The sequence below is a fragment of the Lepidochelys olivacea genome, assembly GCF_965140295.1.
Source record: "Lepidochelys olivacea isolate rLepOli2 genome assembly, chromosome: 1".
In the NCBI taxonomy this organism is placed as follows: Eukaryota; Metazoa; Chordata; order Testudines; family Cheloniidae; genus Lepidochelys; species Lepidochelys olivacea.
Genome location: NC_140411.1, coordinates 114,794,175 through 114,811,587, shown reverse-complemented (window position 1 = coordinate 114,811,587; position 17,413 = coordinate 114,794,175). Strand labels below are relative to the sequence as shown.

General features: G+C 40.0%; 1 protein-coding gene across 4 annotated transcripts in view; it reads right to left on the bottom strand.

Moving 5' to 3' along the window:
- Window positions 1–13,224: 13,224 nt before the first annotated feature.
- Window positions 13,225–17,413, bottom strand: part of EDAR (ectodysplasin A receptor) — a 139,290-nt gene continuing 135,101 nt past the window's right edge. For all 4 annotated transcript variants that reach the window (XM_084617101.1, XM_084617104.1, XM_084617103.1 and 1 more), the window contains one exon: window positions 13,225–15,681. In XM_084617101.1, coding sequence (XP_084473227.1) covers window positions 15,362–15,681 — 320 coding nt within the window. In that variant the 3' untranslated portion in view covers window positions 13,225–15,361. The remainder of the gene's footprint in view (window positions 15,682–17,413) is intronic.

Here is a 17,413-nt window from a genome sequence, read left to right as displayed (position 1 = left end):
TCCTGTTCAGCACCAATTCAGGCTATCCTTAACCAAAGCAGGAAAGATTCAACTAGGACCTGCTACCTAGGTGCACGGAGGCATTTCTGTACTTGGGTGTAGCATAGTCAACCTTCCCCAGGCCCTACAGATATTACGGTCATTTTAGATTATCTACTGGTTCGAAAAAACTCAGGCCTTTCCATTAGTTTGCTGCAGGTCCATCTTGAAGTGATTAGTGCCTTCCTTCAATAGACAGACTTCTATTTTTGCCCACCCAACTACAATAAGATTCACTAGGGGTCAAGACAGGACCTTTCCACCATTGGTCAAACCTGCAACTCAGTGGGACCTCAGTCTCTTCCTGTCAGCACTCACCAGATCACTGTTTGAACCCTTGGCAACATGCTCCCTCTCCCACCAATCCATTAAAGTTGCATTTTTAGTAGCTATCACTTGGGTCAGGAGGTTGAGTGAATTGGGAGCCCTCATGGCAGACCCTCCTCATATGGTATTCACAGGGGAAAAGTATCCCTTTGCCTCAATCCTAAATTTCTCCAAGGTTATTTCTGAATTCCAGGTCAACCAAAGTAACCACTTACCTGTCCTTTTTCTGAAACCTTGTGCTTCTGCTCTGATGATCTTCCTGCAAAGGACCAAACCCATCAGAAAATCACCAAGACTTTTTCTCTCGATTGTAGAAAGATCGCAAGGTCAAGTAATATCCCCTCAGAGAATCTTTAAGTGGGTTTCTAGATGCATCAAGTGCTAAAGGAGGAGGTGTGTGTACTAACCTGACAGAGGCAGGGCACACTCCACGAGGCACAAGCCACCTCTACAGCATCCCTGTAGGACAGTCCAATGCTAGACGTATGCAGAGTGACCTGGAGCTCCATTCATGTTTGTTAGACATTATGCACTAGTTCAGGCCTCTGATGTGTATGCAGCAGCGCTAACTGCAGTACTGCAAGCATCTTTGCTGCCAGCTTCCTCGCACCCCTCTCCAGTCTGAGCATGGCTTGCCGATCACCCACATATGGAATATACATAGGGACCAGCACTCAAAGGAAAAAATTGAGGTTACTGTAACTGGAAGTTCTTAGAGACGTGTGGTCTCTGTCTGATTTCCTCTACCTGCCCTCTGTCCACTCTGCTTTGGATCCTATTGGATTCATGGGAAGAAGGGGAATTGGAGAGGCATCAGCCAGCACTGCCTCTTACGCCCTCGGTCAGGAACATGAGGAGACCTACCATGTATGTGCAAGCCAACCGACGCTGCTTGCTAGAATTTCTAGACTCAGAGGCATGGTGTGCATGCTTATCCACATGTGGAATACAAAGAGGGACCACACATCTTGAAGAACTTTCAGTTATAGTCAGTAACCTCCATTTAAAACAAAATAAAACAGCTTCAAAAAATTTACTCTTACATCATTCATGTATTTTATGTGTACTTTTCAAAGCAATCCTCTCAACTTTTTGTGTGCATTATATATATTATACACACAAGATTCATGAGCATACCCTATTGCAGTGAAAGCATGAATCAAGCAATTCAAGAACTTAAATCTATTCAGGAGGAAGAAATGGCTGCAAGTTAAAAAATGTATAAGCTTAGACATTCATATTGACTAGATTATATTTACAAGATGGAAAAATCCCTCCTATTTTAGTTAATAGACGCTAGACATCTTGATGAGATTCTCCCTAAAAATCCACTTCTTCCCCTACATCTACAAGAAATTAGCTACATCTACGTATTTCATGTACAATTTTTAAAAGTGCTTGCTTAAGAGCCAAATCACATTTTCAAAAGTCACTTTGGAGATGAAGTGTGACAGTTTAGAAATGTGTTTGAACATGAATTTCAGTTTGATTTTATGAATGTGTATGTTTATACCCTTGTGGTTGTCTTTTACTGTCTTCCTTCATGTGATGAGGCAGAGTGGCCTCCCACTGAGCCAGAGGGGGAGGAGCCAACCGCTAAACTAGGGTGGGCAAAGTCAGAGTGGTCTCACCCTCCCCCCTGGAAGTCAATGAGCGGTTCAGGAAGTGTAAAGGTTGAACCCAGCAGCTCAGTTGATGGCAAGTGGCTGGAGGAGACAGACTCCTTCCACCTGCTCCAGGAGTTGGAGCCTGAGGAGAATCCTGGCCGCGCCAAAAATTGGCCAGAGTTGCTGCCATCACCAACAGACCTGTGAACGGAGGAGTGGCTGTGGCCACCACCAGATACCTACCCCAAGAGTCAGAGGACTCTACAGAGTCAGGTACACCCTAAGGGGAAGGTAGGAAGTGGCCCAGGGCAGCAGACTCCAGCACTGGCTCATATTGACTTATGAGGAGAGGCTGAGGGAACTGGGGATGTTTAGTCTTCAGAAGAGAAGAATGCGGGGGGATTTGATAGCTGCTTTCAACTACCTGAAAGGGGGTTCCAAAGAGGATGGATCTAGACAGTTCTCAGTGGTAGCAGATGACAGAACAAGGAGTAAAGGTCTCAAGTTGCAGTGGGGGAGATTTAGCTTGGATAGTAGGAAAAACTTTTTCACTATGAGGGTGGTGAAACACTGGAATGCGTTACCTAGGAAGGTGGTGGAATCTCCTTCCTTAGAAGTTTTTAAGGTCAGGCTTGACAAAGCCCTGGCTGGGATGATTTAGTCGGGGATCGGTCCGGCTTTGAGCAGGGGGTTGGACTAGATGACCTCCTGAGGTCCCTTCCAACCCTGATATTCTATGATCTCTTTGCTTGTGCTTTGTGCCCGATTTCCCCCACCCTGTGTCTTTTTTGTCTGTTTGGATTGTACCCGGTGTATGGCCCATGATGTGTCTTACTGTTCAGAAAAAGCCTTGTACATTTTTGATGTTTCCACAGTACAAATAGTGAATAGTAATACTGTGTGTGCATGCGTGCGTAAGTATATATACACATACATGTTTGTTAATGCATTGAGTGTGAGGAATTATAAATGAAGAAGCCAGGAAGTTCACAAGATAATGTTCAGCCAAGTTCACTCATCCGTGTTGTACATACACTGTATTTTTTGGTGTCCAGTGATGAATTTAGGGCACAGTCCTGCTAAGTGTTACTCCTATGTGTTGTCACACTGAATGGAGCTGTGCATACATGTAAGAGTAACTCTTTGCAAGTTTGAACTCAGAAATGGTAATATATACATTTAAATGGAAAAATAGAAGTAGAATAGGAATTGAAAATATCTTGCTCAATAATAGGGACTGGAAATGCAAAGATATTGACAATAGTCAGTGTTTTTTAACTCCAAATGCTAGAAGGAGCAGGATGATATGTTTTGCTTGTGTCCAGCCTAGAGCTTTTTGAAAACACACTATAGAGGCTCACTGTGGACTAAGAGCATACTCAGTGGAGTTGGAACATTCAGAAAATTAAAAGCAAGCGCCCAGCAACTTCTACAGAGCATGTAGAAATGGTGATTTTTTTCCTACATCTTGTAACCAGGGTGGATAAAAATGATTTTTTTAAAAAATTGTTTTTTATTTAAATAAAATGATTTGAGGAAACAACCTTTCTAAGATAGTTTTAATTAAGATACACTATAGCTCAAAGATATCTCATCACGGAATAGGAATTAATATATTCATGTAATATTTAAGAAAAGTTTTGTAAATGAGTTCCAAAAGTTCATGGATTAGAGACCCAATTTTATGGTGTTTCAGGGGCTTCTGTATAGATTTAGGTTAATCTTTCTATGTACCCAATGAGACTCCATGCTCAGTCTAGAACATACCATCAGAGATGCTTAGTTTTGCCATTCTCAAACTGTGGATTTGTGTCTCCAGAGATAACATGCTTGTTAACAGCAAAAATGTTTTTAAATAAATATATAAAGGTGAGAAATAAGTCCTCAACCCTATTGTCCCTCTGCAAATTTGTGTACACAGAGTCAATCCCTTACCTCTCTCTAAAAGTGCAAAGTTTCAAAAAGTTCAATGAATAGAAGATTGCTGAGGGCAGAATACGTCTGGACAAGGAGAAGAAGTCTGGAGATAAATGTGAGAATTTAGGGACATATGCTTGTTTTGTTAAAATATTATATGTTTGCTGTTGAAGAAAAAATTCAGAATACTTAATGTTCTTTTAGTTAAATAAAACAATTTAAATGTCTGTCTGGTGATGTTCTCTTCCTAATACAGCATGGGAAGAAAATCCTCAATTAATGATTAACCTGTTGAATTGGAGATAGTTCACCTTCCAGTGACTTCACAAATATCTGCTTCAATTATGTTTGGTAAATGGAATAACCAAACAATCATTCATTTTCTTATATAGCTGTAAAACTAATCTGAAAAGTTTTCAAAATAAATCACCGTTTAAAAATGTATAGTGTGTACCTTCTAAAAATGAAACCTACATCTGTCTCTGAGTTGTGAATCAATTTGATTTAAATCAAATCCACCCTGCTTGTAACTGTCAAAGCCAAAAAGTTTTTCAAGGGAATAATGAAAGACACTTCTCTGACCTACGTACTTTCCTGCTGCAAAGCCTCAAGTTTCTAGTAGAGGACCCTGAGGCACTAGAGCAGTTCGAAAAATAATGTAGTAGTTTTTTTTTTTAGCCATTGCTGATACTCTTTTTCACTAGACTGGTTCTTGAAATACTATTGTTGCTCAAGCTTTCCAAAACTTTAAATCTGAGACAGATAGTAAGCATGTAGCAAGCCCAAATGGGTAAGGCTTGTTAGTGTTTTATGTATCTGAAACAGAGGTTTATAGAGGAAACTGTAAGATAGTCTTAACTGTTCACCTATAATACATAAATACATTTCAATATTTTATTCAGGGAGGACCAAAGTTCCACTAAAGATGGTTCACAATAACCAAGGCAGCATCTTCTCTGTTTAACAGGGAACATGGGTAAGAGAGCACAATATAAAAAATATGAGCAAGAAAGGAGAGATTCTATTAGTGTATGTAAATATACACTTCTCCAATAAAACTCTTATATTGCATTGTGATCAGGATCACCACTTGTCTGGTGCCTCCTCCGGGTCACTCTGGGGATTAGCTCATTAGGGCAGTGCCCATTGCTGTGGTTGCATGCCATCACTTTGTGTCTCTGATCTGTAGCCCCTCTCTCACTGCAGGAACTGTAGCATCCTCTTCCTGATGCAGCCCTCTGGCCAGGTCACTCAGTGTTCCTCCCTTTCAAGGTATATAAAAGTTTTTCCTTCAGCAATCCTAGCCCATCTTCCCATTCACTGCCTCAGGTGCCACTCCTTCAGTGACTGGTAGGGGTACCCGGGCCTGCCATGTACGCTGGGTTCCAGTCCAGCAGTTCTGGGCTTTCCTCTCCCAGCCCTTACTGCTCCTTCCCTGGACTGCTTCCTACAACTCCTGGTTCCCCTCCATGCTCTAGGTGTACTAGCACCAAACCCTCTTCCCAGTCAGTGACTACAGCTTCCAAACACTCCTCTCTCCCAACAGTCTCTGTCAGCTTCCTGGCTTTATAGGCCCCACCTATTTCTGCACAGCTGAACCTGTTTGCAGTCAATTCTCTGCTTTGAGCAGGGGTTGGACTAGATGACCTCCTGAGGTCCCTCCCAACCCTGATATTCTATGATTCCCTGGCTCATCCTCCACCTGCAGCCTGTGAAGTTAATTGACCCACCTGGACATCTTAACCCGTTCCTGTCCTGTGTGGGGTGGACACGTCATCACATGCATATACTAGTTTCTGTATGTAAATGCTGTAAATTGACAGGAGTAAATTGAGCATTGTATAGAATTATCCAGCATATGGAAGAAATTATAATTAATAAGAACAAAATATCTCAAAACAAAACTGTAAAACCTTGGGAATTTGGCTGGGGGGGAGGGTTGAGACAGTAATCTTAATTTTCTTTATAGAAGTTTCAAATTAAAAATATATTAAAAAAGAAAAGAAGAAAAACACGCTGCAGCCAAATTCAAGACAAAGAGAGAATTATTTGAAGTATAATTATATTTGTTTGCAAAGCTATGTTGTTATTCCTTTTTATCTAGCTATGGATGCTATATTACTGAAAATGGAGTAAGATGCTGTTAAAATAACCATTTTGATTGTTTTTAAGTCTTTCACTCCCATTTTCAATTTTTGATCGGGGGGGGGCAGGTAAGAAAGTATGATCAGTAAAGCTGGCTGAAACTTGGGATTTCTGGTTCGTAATTTCTGGTTTCAAAATTTGGTTTTGGAGATTGTTGCTTTTCCGAACTGGAATGAAACCAGTTTTTAAAATGTCATGCAAACTGGAAATCGCCTCAAAATTAGTTTAGGAAACACTGACACAAAACAAAATCTGCTCCCCAGGACCTACTGCTGTTAAATGAAATTCACATTCTTGTCAGTTTCACTGAGAAGCTGCCACAGTTCTGGAGGTCTGAGACTCTGGGACAGCCCCACCATGCGGACTGCACCAGATCCTGGAAATCTGTCCCAGGACTTCCCAGATCTGTGGCAGGGAGCGTGGAAGCCCTGAGAGCCCCAGCTTCCAGGCTCCCTTCCACAGAGCCAGGGTAGAGCCGAGGATCCTAGGGCTTTCAAACTCCTAGTTCCACAGCAGGGAGCCTAGAGCTGCAGACCCTGGAAGACCGAGGTTTATAGGTCTGGAGGCAGTCATCACGCACAGTTCCAAAGCTGAGAGGGAGGCAGGGAGGTAAAGTACGTTGGCTGGCTGGCTGTTCGGCTCAAAGAGGTGGGGAGGCAGAGCACTGGGGCTTTTTGGCTCTGGGGCTCCTGGAGTTGCAGGGCAGGCTGAGCACCTGGGCACTGTGCTCCTTTGTCTCCCAGAGCTGTGAGGGAGGCAGCCCTCTCGGAAAGCTTTTGGCAGACAGTGAAACTGAGACAAGCCTTCCAGGTGGACAAAATGGAAAAAAAATTCTTGTGAACAATTTTGGTTTTTGCAAAAAGGGCATTTTTTTAATTGGAAAATCATTCAGATAAATTTTCAAACAGCTTTAATTATCGTGCCCACATTACAGATGGGGTTACAGCAGCATGGATGTTGAGATACATCCCATGTCTGAAAGGAAACTAGCGTCAGGTCAGGAATAGATAGATGACACTAGGGTGCCTTCCTTGTTCTACCTTCAAGATACCCAGAAACTTAAAACTCCATCCACTTCTAGCTGCTGGAGGGGAGAGGGAGCTTCCTCTCTCTGCTCGTTCCACATGTTGGGTGCTGTGAGGAAGCAGGAGAGTTTCTACCGTTCTACCCTTCTCCCACATCACTCTGTCTGCGGCAGGAAGGGGTTGAAAAGAGGTGGCTGCAGCTCTAGCATGAAGCTGGTAAGTTTCCTGTCTGTTGTGTGGCACCCACCAGATTTAGAAGCTGTGAACCTGACCACAATTGGATTAATTTCACTCTGCTGCTGTTTGGCAAAGCTGCGAGTGACTACAGAGGCCATGTCAGAAGAGGCATTGCATTTGGGCACTTGGAAAGTTTACTCACAACAAAGGCTAGAAACTTTGTTTAAAAAAAATTGTTACATTTTGCAGAACTTCATGTCTTACTACACCATGCTCACCTTGAAAAGCTTCCCACTTCCCATTAACAAGTAGGCAAATAGCTATTTCGTGCTTGAGCTACAAACTTTGTTTGATAAAAATATAAAAAAAGGAAGTGAACCTTTTAAAGAGATGTTACTGCTGTTTGGGATGTATGGGGGTTGTTGCTTTTTCAAAAACACAATGGATTCAGGGAAATGAATTGGTTAACAAGTCCTGGCCTGAACAATTGTACTGTATACCTACATACTTGTAACCTTTGCCAGCCAATCAAATGTATCCCTTTCATAATGACATGTCATTCATAGTTACCTACCAACTTCACTGTATACGAGTCAGTTTTCTGTTTTTAAGTTTTAAATAAACAGATTTAACAATAAATTAAAGGGAAACGATTTTTAAGCAGATAAATTAAACTGAAAGCTAAAAGATATGCCTTTAGCAATATTTTTTCCTTAAGAGCTTTCATTCACAATAAGCATCAGTGTCTACTATGTATGGTTTAATTTATCACATCAAATTAAAAAAGAGCTGTGAGCAAAATTCATAATTTACAGCCGTGACATTGCATCCTTTAATTATAGGCTGAGAGGTTTTTTTCCATAGACCTGAAAGGCTTGGAGGATTGATAATCTGATACAGAGCCTTTTAGCTCTAGATAACCCATTCAAATCTGGCCCAGATTGGTAGCTTCTGAAAGCTCAGTGGTTTATGTCAAATAATTTGATCTCCTATTTCTTGGTGGCCAGAAGTTGGGCTATGATAGTGCAGTAACTGTGGGAGCCATTATTTTCTCAGCAATAGTTTAATGCTCACACATTTTTATGACCTTCTAAAATTATTATTAAGAAAGGAGGGACATCAGTGTTGTCCTCTTCCCTTTCTGAAATGTATCATATGATCTTTAACTTCCACCTGGACAACTACCATTGATGGGAAAGGGGGTCTTCTCATGTGAAGTATGGTATCTCTAACAGTGCAGCCCAAGACAACGTGGTTTGGTACAGGTTTTCAATCCACAGTCCTCTGCCCGATTATAGGAGTATATTTCTTTTTATGAGACTGATGGTGTTCCACAGAGGAAGCATGGAGAGGAAATACTGTGCATGACTATGATTGTCTCATGACTCATAAAAGAGGTAACTTTGGACAAAGCTACTTATTGTTAGACTTGTAGCTCCCTTTGCTGAATGGATGCTCCTGAATTTTGCATTTAGCTTTGATGAGAAGTTCTGACCCCAGTTTCTGTGGGTCAAAATAATAATCAGGTGGGCATGGGAGCGAACCCATTACTTTAATGAACTATAGAAGGGATTCAAGGAATTATATGTAAGTTTTTCAAAGTCAGCTATAGTTGATTCATAAGAACATAAAAATGGCATACTGGGTCAAACCAAAGGTCCATAAAACCCAGTATCCTGTCTTCCAGCAGTGACTAATGCCTGGTGTCCCAGAGGGAATTAACAGAACAGGTAATCCTCAAGTGGTCCATCCCCTGTTGCCCATTCCCAGCTTCTGGCAAACAGAGACTATGGACTCCATCCCTGCCCATCCTGGCTAATAGCTATTGATGAACCTAGTCTCCATGAATTTATCTAGTTCTTTTTTTGTACCCTGTTATAGCCTTGGCCTTCACAACATCTTCTGGCAAGGAGTTCCACAGATTGACTGTGCACGGTGTGACAAAACACACAGTGTTTGTTTTAAACCTGATGCATATTAATTTCATTTGGTGGCCTCTAGTTCTTGTTATGAGGAGTAAATAGCACTTCCTTATTAGTTTCTCCACACCAGTCATGAATTAATAGACCTTTATCATATCCCCTTTAGTTGTCATTTTTCCATGCTGAAAAGTCCCAGTCTTATTAATCTCTCCTCATAGCGCAGCCGTTCCATACCCCTAATCATTTTTGTTGCCCTTTTCTGAACCTATTCCAATTCCAATATATCTTTTTTGAGATGGGGCAACAACATCTGCACGCAGTATTCAAGATGTGGGCGTACCATGGATTTATACAGAGGCAATATGATATTTTCTGTCATATTATCTATCCCTTTCTTAATGATTCCCAACATTCTGTTCACTTTTTTGACTGCCGCTGCACATTGAGTGGATATTTTTAGAGAACTATCCATAATGACTCCAAGATTGCTTTCTTGAGTGGTAATAGCTAATTTAGACCCCATCATTTTATATATATAGTTGGGATTATGTTTTCCAATGTGCATTATTTTGCATTTATCAACATTGGATTTCATGTGCCATTTTGTTGCTCAGTCATCCAGCTTTGAGAGATCCTTTTGTAGCTCTTTGCAGTCTGCCTGGGACTTAACTATCTTGAGTAGTTTTGTATCATACGCAAATTTTGCCACCTCACTGTTTACCCCTTTTTCCAGAGCATTTATGAATATGTTGAATAGGACTGGGTCCAGTACAGGCCCTGGCAGGACACCACTATTTACCTCTCTCCATTCAGAAAATTGCCCATTTATTCCTACCCTTTTTTCCCTACCTTTTAACCAGTTACCAATCCATGAGAGGACCTTCCCTCTTATCCCATGACAGTTTACTTTGCTTAAGAGCCTTTGGTGAGGGACCTTGTCAAAGGCTTTCTGAAAATCTAAGCACACACTGGATCCCCCTTGTCCACATGCTTGTTGACCCCCTCAAAGAATTCTAGAAGATTGGTGAGGCATGATTTACCTCTACAAAAACCATGTTGACTATTCTCCAACAAATTATGTTCATCTATGTGTCTGACAATTTTGTTCTTTACTATAGTTTCAACCAGTGTGCCTGATACTGAAGTCAGGCTTACCAGCCTGTAATTGCTGGGGGTCTCCTCTGGAGCCCTTTTTAAAAATTGGCGTCACATTAGCTATTCTCCAGTCATTTGGTACAGAAGCGGATTTAAATTATAGGTTACAGACTACAGTTAGTAGCCCTGCCGTTTCACATGTGAGTTCCTTCAGAAATCTTGGGTGAATCCCATCTGGTTCTGGTGACTTATTACTGTGTACATTCTCAATTTGTTCCAAAACCTCCTCTAATGACACCTCAATCTGGGACAGTTACTCAGATTTGTCACCTAAAAAGAATGGCTCAGGTTTGAGAATCTTCCTCACATCCTCAGCTGTGAAGACCAATGCAAAGAATTTATTTTCTCCGCATTGGCCTTATCGTCCTTGAGTGCTCCTTTAGCATCTTGATCGTCCTGTGCCCCACTGGTTGTTTAGCAGGCTTCCTGCTTCTGATGTACTTAAAAAATTTTTGCTATTACTTTTTGAGTCTTTGGCTAGCTGTTCTTCAAATTCTTTTTTGGCCTTCCTAATTATATTTTTACACTTCATTTGCCAGAGTTTGTGCTCCTTTCTATTTTCCTCAATGGGATTTAACTTCCACTTTGTAAAGAATGCCTTTTTGCCTCTCACTACTACTTTTATTTTGTTGTTTAGCCACGGTGACTCTTTTTTGGTTGTCTTACTATATTTTTTAATTTGGGATATACATTTAAGTTGAGCTTCTATTATGGTGTCTTTAAAAAGTTTCCATGCAGCTTGTCAGGATTTTACTTTTAGTGCTTTACCTTTTAATTTCTGTTTAACTAACCTCCTCATTTTCGTATAGTTCCCCTTTCTGAAATTAAATGCTACAGTGTTGGGCCACTGTGGTGTTTTCCCCGCCATGGGGATGTTAAATTTAATTATATTATGGTCACTATTACCAAGCGGTCCAGCTATGTTCACTTCTTGGACCAGATCCTGCGCTCCACTTAGAACTAAATCAAGAATTGCCTCTCTTGTGGGTTCCAGGACTAGCTGCTCCAAGATGCAGTCATTTAAGGTGTCAAGAAACTTTATCTCTGCATCCCATCCTGAGGTGACATGTACCCAGTCAATATGGCAGTAGTTGAAATCCCCCATTATTATTGAGTTTTTTATTTTAATAGCCTCTCTAATCTCCCGGAGCATTCACAGTCACTATCACCATCCTGGTCAGGTGGTCGGTAATATATCCCTACTACTATATTCTTATTATTCGAGCATGGAATTACTATCCATAGAGATTCTGTGGTACAGCTTGGTTCATTTAAGATTTTTACTTCATTCGATTCTACGCTTTCTTTCACATATAGTGTCACTCCCCCACCAGCACCACCTGTGCTGTCCTTCCGATATATTTTGCACCCTGGTATTACTGTGTCCCATTGATTAGCCTCATTCCACCAACTTTCTGTGATGCCTCTTATATCAATATCCTCATTTAATACGAGGCAATCTAGTTCACCCATCTTATTATTTAGACTTTGGTATATATATATATACCTGATTTCCAATTTAAAATGTAACTTAGAAGCCTAAGACCCACTGACTTTCAAAGAGACTTAGGACAAAAATTTGAAATGTGTCTAAGTAACTTAGGCTCCTAAGTCCCATTCTGAAAAGTGAGCTGGGCAGTTAGAAGCCAAAGTCTCATTCTTTTGAAACTGGGACAGGTGCTTAGTCACTTTGATGCTTTTAAAAATGTCACACAAACACCACCTTCAGCCCCAGGACATGGCAGCCTCAATGCACGAGTTTGGGACTACAGGGAAAAAGGGAAAGAGAACAGAAACAGGAATCTAAAATAAAAAAACCCATTAATTTACATTGTTTAAATACCATAAATACATTTTAAATATTGCTTTTAAAGGAATTACTTTTTTAAGACTATAGCTATACATAAACATGATCTTTTTCTAGATACCATTTAATTTTTAAGAACTAATTTTACTGCTCTTTTATCGTCTGTACAAGTATTTATTGTAGTTGTATTGCCTATATCTCCGTTCCATGACATTTGTTCTCAGTGGTACTCTTCTAGTAATTAATCTGTATATAGGGGCTTCATAGATAAAATAGCATCTGGCTAGAGTTCATTCACAGGGATGTGTGGGAGCCTTGATCCAGAGTGAGTTTAGAACGGGCAGTATCACTGTCAATGTCTTGGGCAATTTGCCTCCCTAAAATATAAGTCAGAGAATGTATCTCATTCTGGGATTTGCACTAGAATCTGTCACTCATCCAATGATAGAAATAACTTCTAAAAAAATCTGATTGGAAAAATTAGAGTATATCAGCTTTCCAGGCTGGCCTCTGGTGCTCCCCTCCTCTCTATTCTGGAAAGGTGTTGGCTAACTAGCAGTGGATTGGTCGAGTATTTGGGATTGATTTTTGTCACCCGGTGGAAACAAAACTCTGCCTAAAATATGGCTTAAAAAACTATTTATTTTTAAAACTTGGCTAAACGGAAGGTCTGGGGTCCCTGATTTTTTCAGACACACAAGTTAGATAATAAAAGTGTATTACTTCCTTTGTTTCCTCCCATGTGTGACTTCATGCTTTTTTCACACCATTCCCGATGTCTGGTACACAAAGTGTACACCAAAACCAAGATATAAAAAAAAAAGGAGCCTCCCAAATGCCTCTCCTTTCCTACTTCAAATGGTTCATGTATGTTGTGTAGGCAGTCTGTTCTACAGGAATATAAAGTGCCTGCTAGCCCTTGAGTAATTTATTTAATTACAGATTTCTGGATCAATAATATTATGTTCAATATCTTAATGTTTTAGCATATATGTTTATTCATATGATACAATATAATAAGTTATATGTACAGCATTAAACAAAACTATTAGAAATTATGCCTTTAGGCAAGATATTCAGAAGTATTCTGTTTTATTCCTGTACATCTTTTGTGTAACACAATAAAAATTTCTCTATATACTAAATAAAATAATGTTAAATAGTCTGTGTACACATTGGCATCATTAATTTCAAGGGCCTAATGTTCCTCAAGGCTCAATAAACAAATGATCACTGTTTGTCTTTACATAAGTACACAATGTGTTAATATTAAATGAAACAATAAATGTCAGACCAGTCCTACAGCTGTAGGACAATACTGTAGTTATATACTGGCATAAGAAAAATAGCAACTTTCCTTTTTATTAGAGATGGGCTCAAACTGCAAAATTCAGATCTTGTCTGAAATCCTGGCCCCACTGAAGTCAATTGGGGTTGTGTTATCTCATCTCTATTTTTTAAATGTGAAAGTATTTTTTTTAAGGAAGCAGCAAACTTCCTTTCAGGACAGAATTATAATCAAATTTGGCATTTGCAAACTAATTAAGGGAAGTATTTTTATAATTTCCATAGAACAGGTAGGAAAAGAAGATTTCAAAGAGAAACTAAATGGATAATTAAGTTATGTAGCTCCCAGACTACACTAAATAAGTACTGAAAAGATCAGCAAATTAGATGCTAAATAGTGATATTAAACATTCAGCACATAATTATAGCCCTGTCACAGAAAAGGTCTGTTTGCTCACTGGTGGAAAACTGGTTGTTAGTTTCAAGAATATGACTGATATTTTTATCACACATTAGCTCAGTCATGCAATTTGTAATTAAAAAAGTCTTGCTTTGTAAGTCATGGAATTTGTTTTAATTTAGTAATAACTCTCACTGAAATCTGTCACCACACCATTCTAGCAATGAACTGAACTCGTAGATTAACCAACTGGGTTGTTAACAGTTACTGGCTTCTAGCCTCTGCACTTGTAGGTTTAAAAAAGCCACTATCTCAAGAAAAATAGAGATTTGTTAACTTTTAAACAAATAAATTGATAGATTGCTGCTGTGGACAACCTCAAACTAAAGCTTCCATGGTTTGTTTAACCCTGTGAGCTGTGTTCATGTTCATAGCAGATTTTTACAAGAGCACAGCTTTTCAAATACCACGCGATTCGCTACATTTTCTTCCTTTTCAAGTGTTTTATTAAATCTCCGTTTTTAGTTCTCGCTGGCTTCTGCAGGTGCAGAGTATGCACCATTTTCATCTGGAATTCCTCTGTTTGGAATAGAACTTAAGAAGCACAGACATCATGGCTTGTAACGCAAAATGGCTTGTAACGCAATAGACAAGTGTTTGTTTATAAATACAGAGAATAGACAAAATATTGTCCTTTTAATTTCAGAGCAATCACTGCCACCTTTCTTACCAGTATGTCTTGTCAGTTAACAGTTTGCATTTCCAATTTCTGAAATATCTGCATGAACCAAGAATGCTCTAACACATTACATACAGTCATTTGAAGCACTCGGCTCATGTAGACTCCAGAAGTAACTTTTTTCATACAGTATAATTAGTTAATCTAAGCACTTTTTGATTCAACAAATCTGTAGTATGTATAAGGAATGAAATTGGTTACAATTACATGTGTTAGAGCTGGTAGAAATGTGCATGCCTTATCTGTATTCCATGGTACTGTAGCTAACTGTAGATTTGAAATGATTGAACAGAGCCCCAGGTGATAGAGCTATCCTCAGATAATAATTAAATGGGCTTTCTTCAAAGCCAGACAGGCTATTAGAAGATTGACCTGTACCTGTACTTGTAAACTTTGTGGAAAATGGATATTAGTGTCCACTTACTATCAGTAACTGTTTAACAAAAAGAAAAGGAGGACTTGTGGCACCTTAGAGACTAACCTTAGAGACTAATTGGTTAGTCTCTAAGGTGCCACAAGTACTCCTTTTCGTTTTGCAAATACGGACTAACACGGCTGTTACTCTGAAACCTGTTTAACAAAAGCCATTCTATTCAATTACATATTTCATGTTGAGCTTCTCAGAAGAATTTTTGCCCTTGTTTATTTTGTGGGTGATAAATTCAGTTGCAAATCTTGCCTCACTTTATTCTTTGCGGTGAATGTGAGTAGTGTATGAGAAAACCTCCGATTCTTTTAAGTCTCTGCCCTGTGCTCTTGAAGCATTGCTCTTGGGATCAATGTTCTTGCACATCCTTTGGAAATGATGCTCACATCAGGATGTAACCACTTGTTCAGGTGAAGGCATCACTTGCGCCCACTCCAAAATATCTGCACACAAAGATTCAACAGCATCTAACCGCTCAATTTGCACTAGTTTGGTTAGAAGTTCAGGGATACTGTAGCCGGCTGTGCTGATGCGGTCGAAGAGCTGCATGCCATCTGTCATACCACCTATTTCATCCCTTTTTAGTCCAAAGCTCTCAGCAAGGTGGCGCCATGTTTTCACAATAGCTTTTTCTGAGTTGTATGTTGAGCTGAGCATCCTGCTGGTCTTCTCCAGGCAATCAAATGGCAGCTCTGTAGGACTGAGACCTGTGAATTAAAAATTCCTAAGAGTCAGAAGTTCGATATACAGATCTTGGTGACTACTAGAAATGTTCCCTTGTTCAGTACTATAATATTATTAGGATAAGCTTTAAATGTTAAATAATAGGTACACCCAAAAAATCATGAGAGTAACACACTTTGCCTGGTACTCGTCTCTTTGGGTTACTGACACATGAGTATTTTGACACAGATAGGCCTAAATGAATAGCCCCAAATGACAGTATCAAATTGGAAAAGTCTTGAAAGAGAGAAAAAACTGAAACAGGAGAGAGGATAAGAGAAGAATGCATGTGTGAATTTGGGTGGGAAATAACTAAGATTAGAACATAAGAACGGCCATACTGGGTCAGACCAATGGTCCATCTAGCCCAGTATCCTCTCTTCTGACAGTGGCCAATGCCAGAGGCTTCAGAGGGAATAAACAGCACAGGTAATCATCAAGTGATCCATTCCCTGGTGCCCATTCCCAGATCCCAGCAAACAGAGACTTGGGACACGTCAGAGCATGGTTTTGCATCCCTGCCCATCCAGACTAATAGCCATTGATGGACTTATCCTCCAGGAACTTATCCAGTTCTTTTCTGAACTCTGTTACAGTCTTGGCCTTTAGAACATCCTCTGGCAAAGAGTTCCACAGGTTGACTGTGCGTTTTGTGAAGAAATACTTCCTTTTGTTTGTTTTAAACCTGCTGCCTATTAATTTCGTTTAGTGACCCCTAGTTCTTGTGTTATGAGAAGGAGTAAATAACACTTCCTTATTTAATTTCTCCACACCAGTCATGATTTTATAGATCTCTGTCATATCCCCCCGAGCCATCTATTTTCCAAGCTGAAAAATCCCAGTCTTGTTAATCTCTCCCCATATGGATTCTTAACTGAGTTGTGTATTGCCATACTACTTTATCCCTTTCTCAGCTAATCCTGAAGTAGCTGTCCCAGGGAATATATTGTAGATGTATCCCTAGTGAGCACTTCAACAGATGTAGCTAAGCATGTTTAGTGTAAGAGTTTCATTTTGGCTTTGCAAACTGGCCAGCAGCCACCAATTTTCTAGTGGTACAAAATTCAGTTATTTAATGGCACAGAGAATACTCTGCTGACAATAATCCTCTCCCACAGATGACTCAGTGTTTGACTCTCCACTGACTCTGATTCTCTCTGTCTCTATAATTGGAAGGTGGTCTTGCAGGGATGAGATGAGCACAGGTGGTACCATGATGCCTACTGCCTCCATGCATATAAGTTCCTGCAAGAGTTTTATTGTTGAAGTACCTCCATAGGAGATCTTGGTCATATTAGCACTGATCATGGGGCTGAATGGATGCTCTTTGCTAGACAGTTTATCCATAATACTAGATGTAGTACAGGAGACAGTATCAGCAACAAATAATTAAACATCAATTTGTGAACACCTAGAAGATAACAAGGTGATAAGTAACAGTATGGATTTGTCAAGAACAAATTGTGTCAAACCAACCTAATAGCTTTTTTAGACAGGGTAACAAGCCTGGTAGATGTGATATACCTTGACAGTAGTAAGGCTTTTGATACTGTCTTGCATGAGCTTCTCATAAACAAACTAGGGAAATGCAGCCTAGATGCAGCTACTATATGGTGGGTGCAGAACTGGTTGGAAAACCGATCCCAGAGAGTAGTTATCAGTGGTTCACAGTCAAGCTAGAGGGGCATATCAAGTGGGGACCCACATTGATCGGTT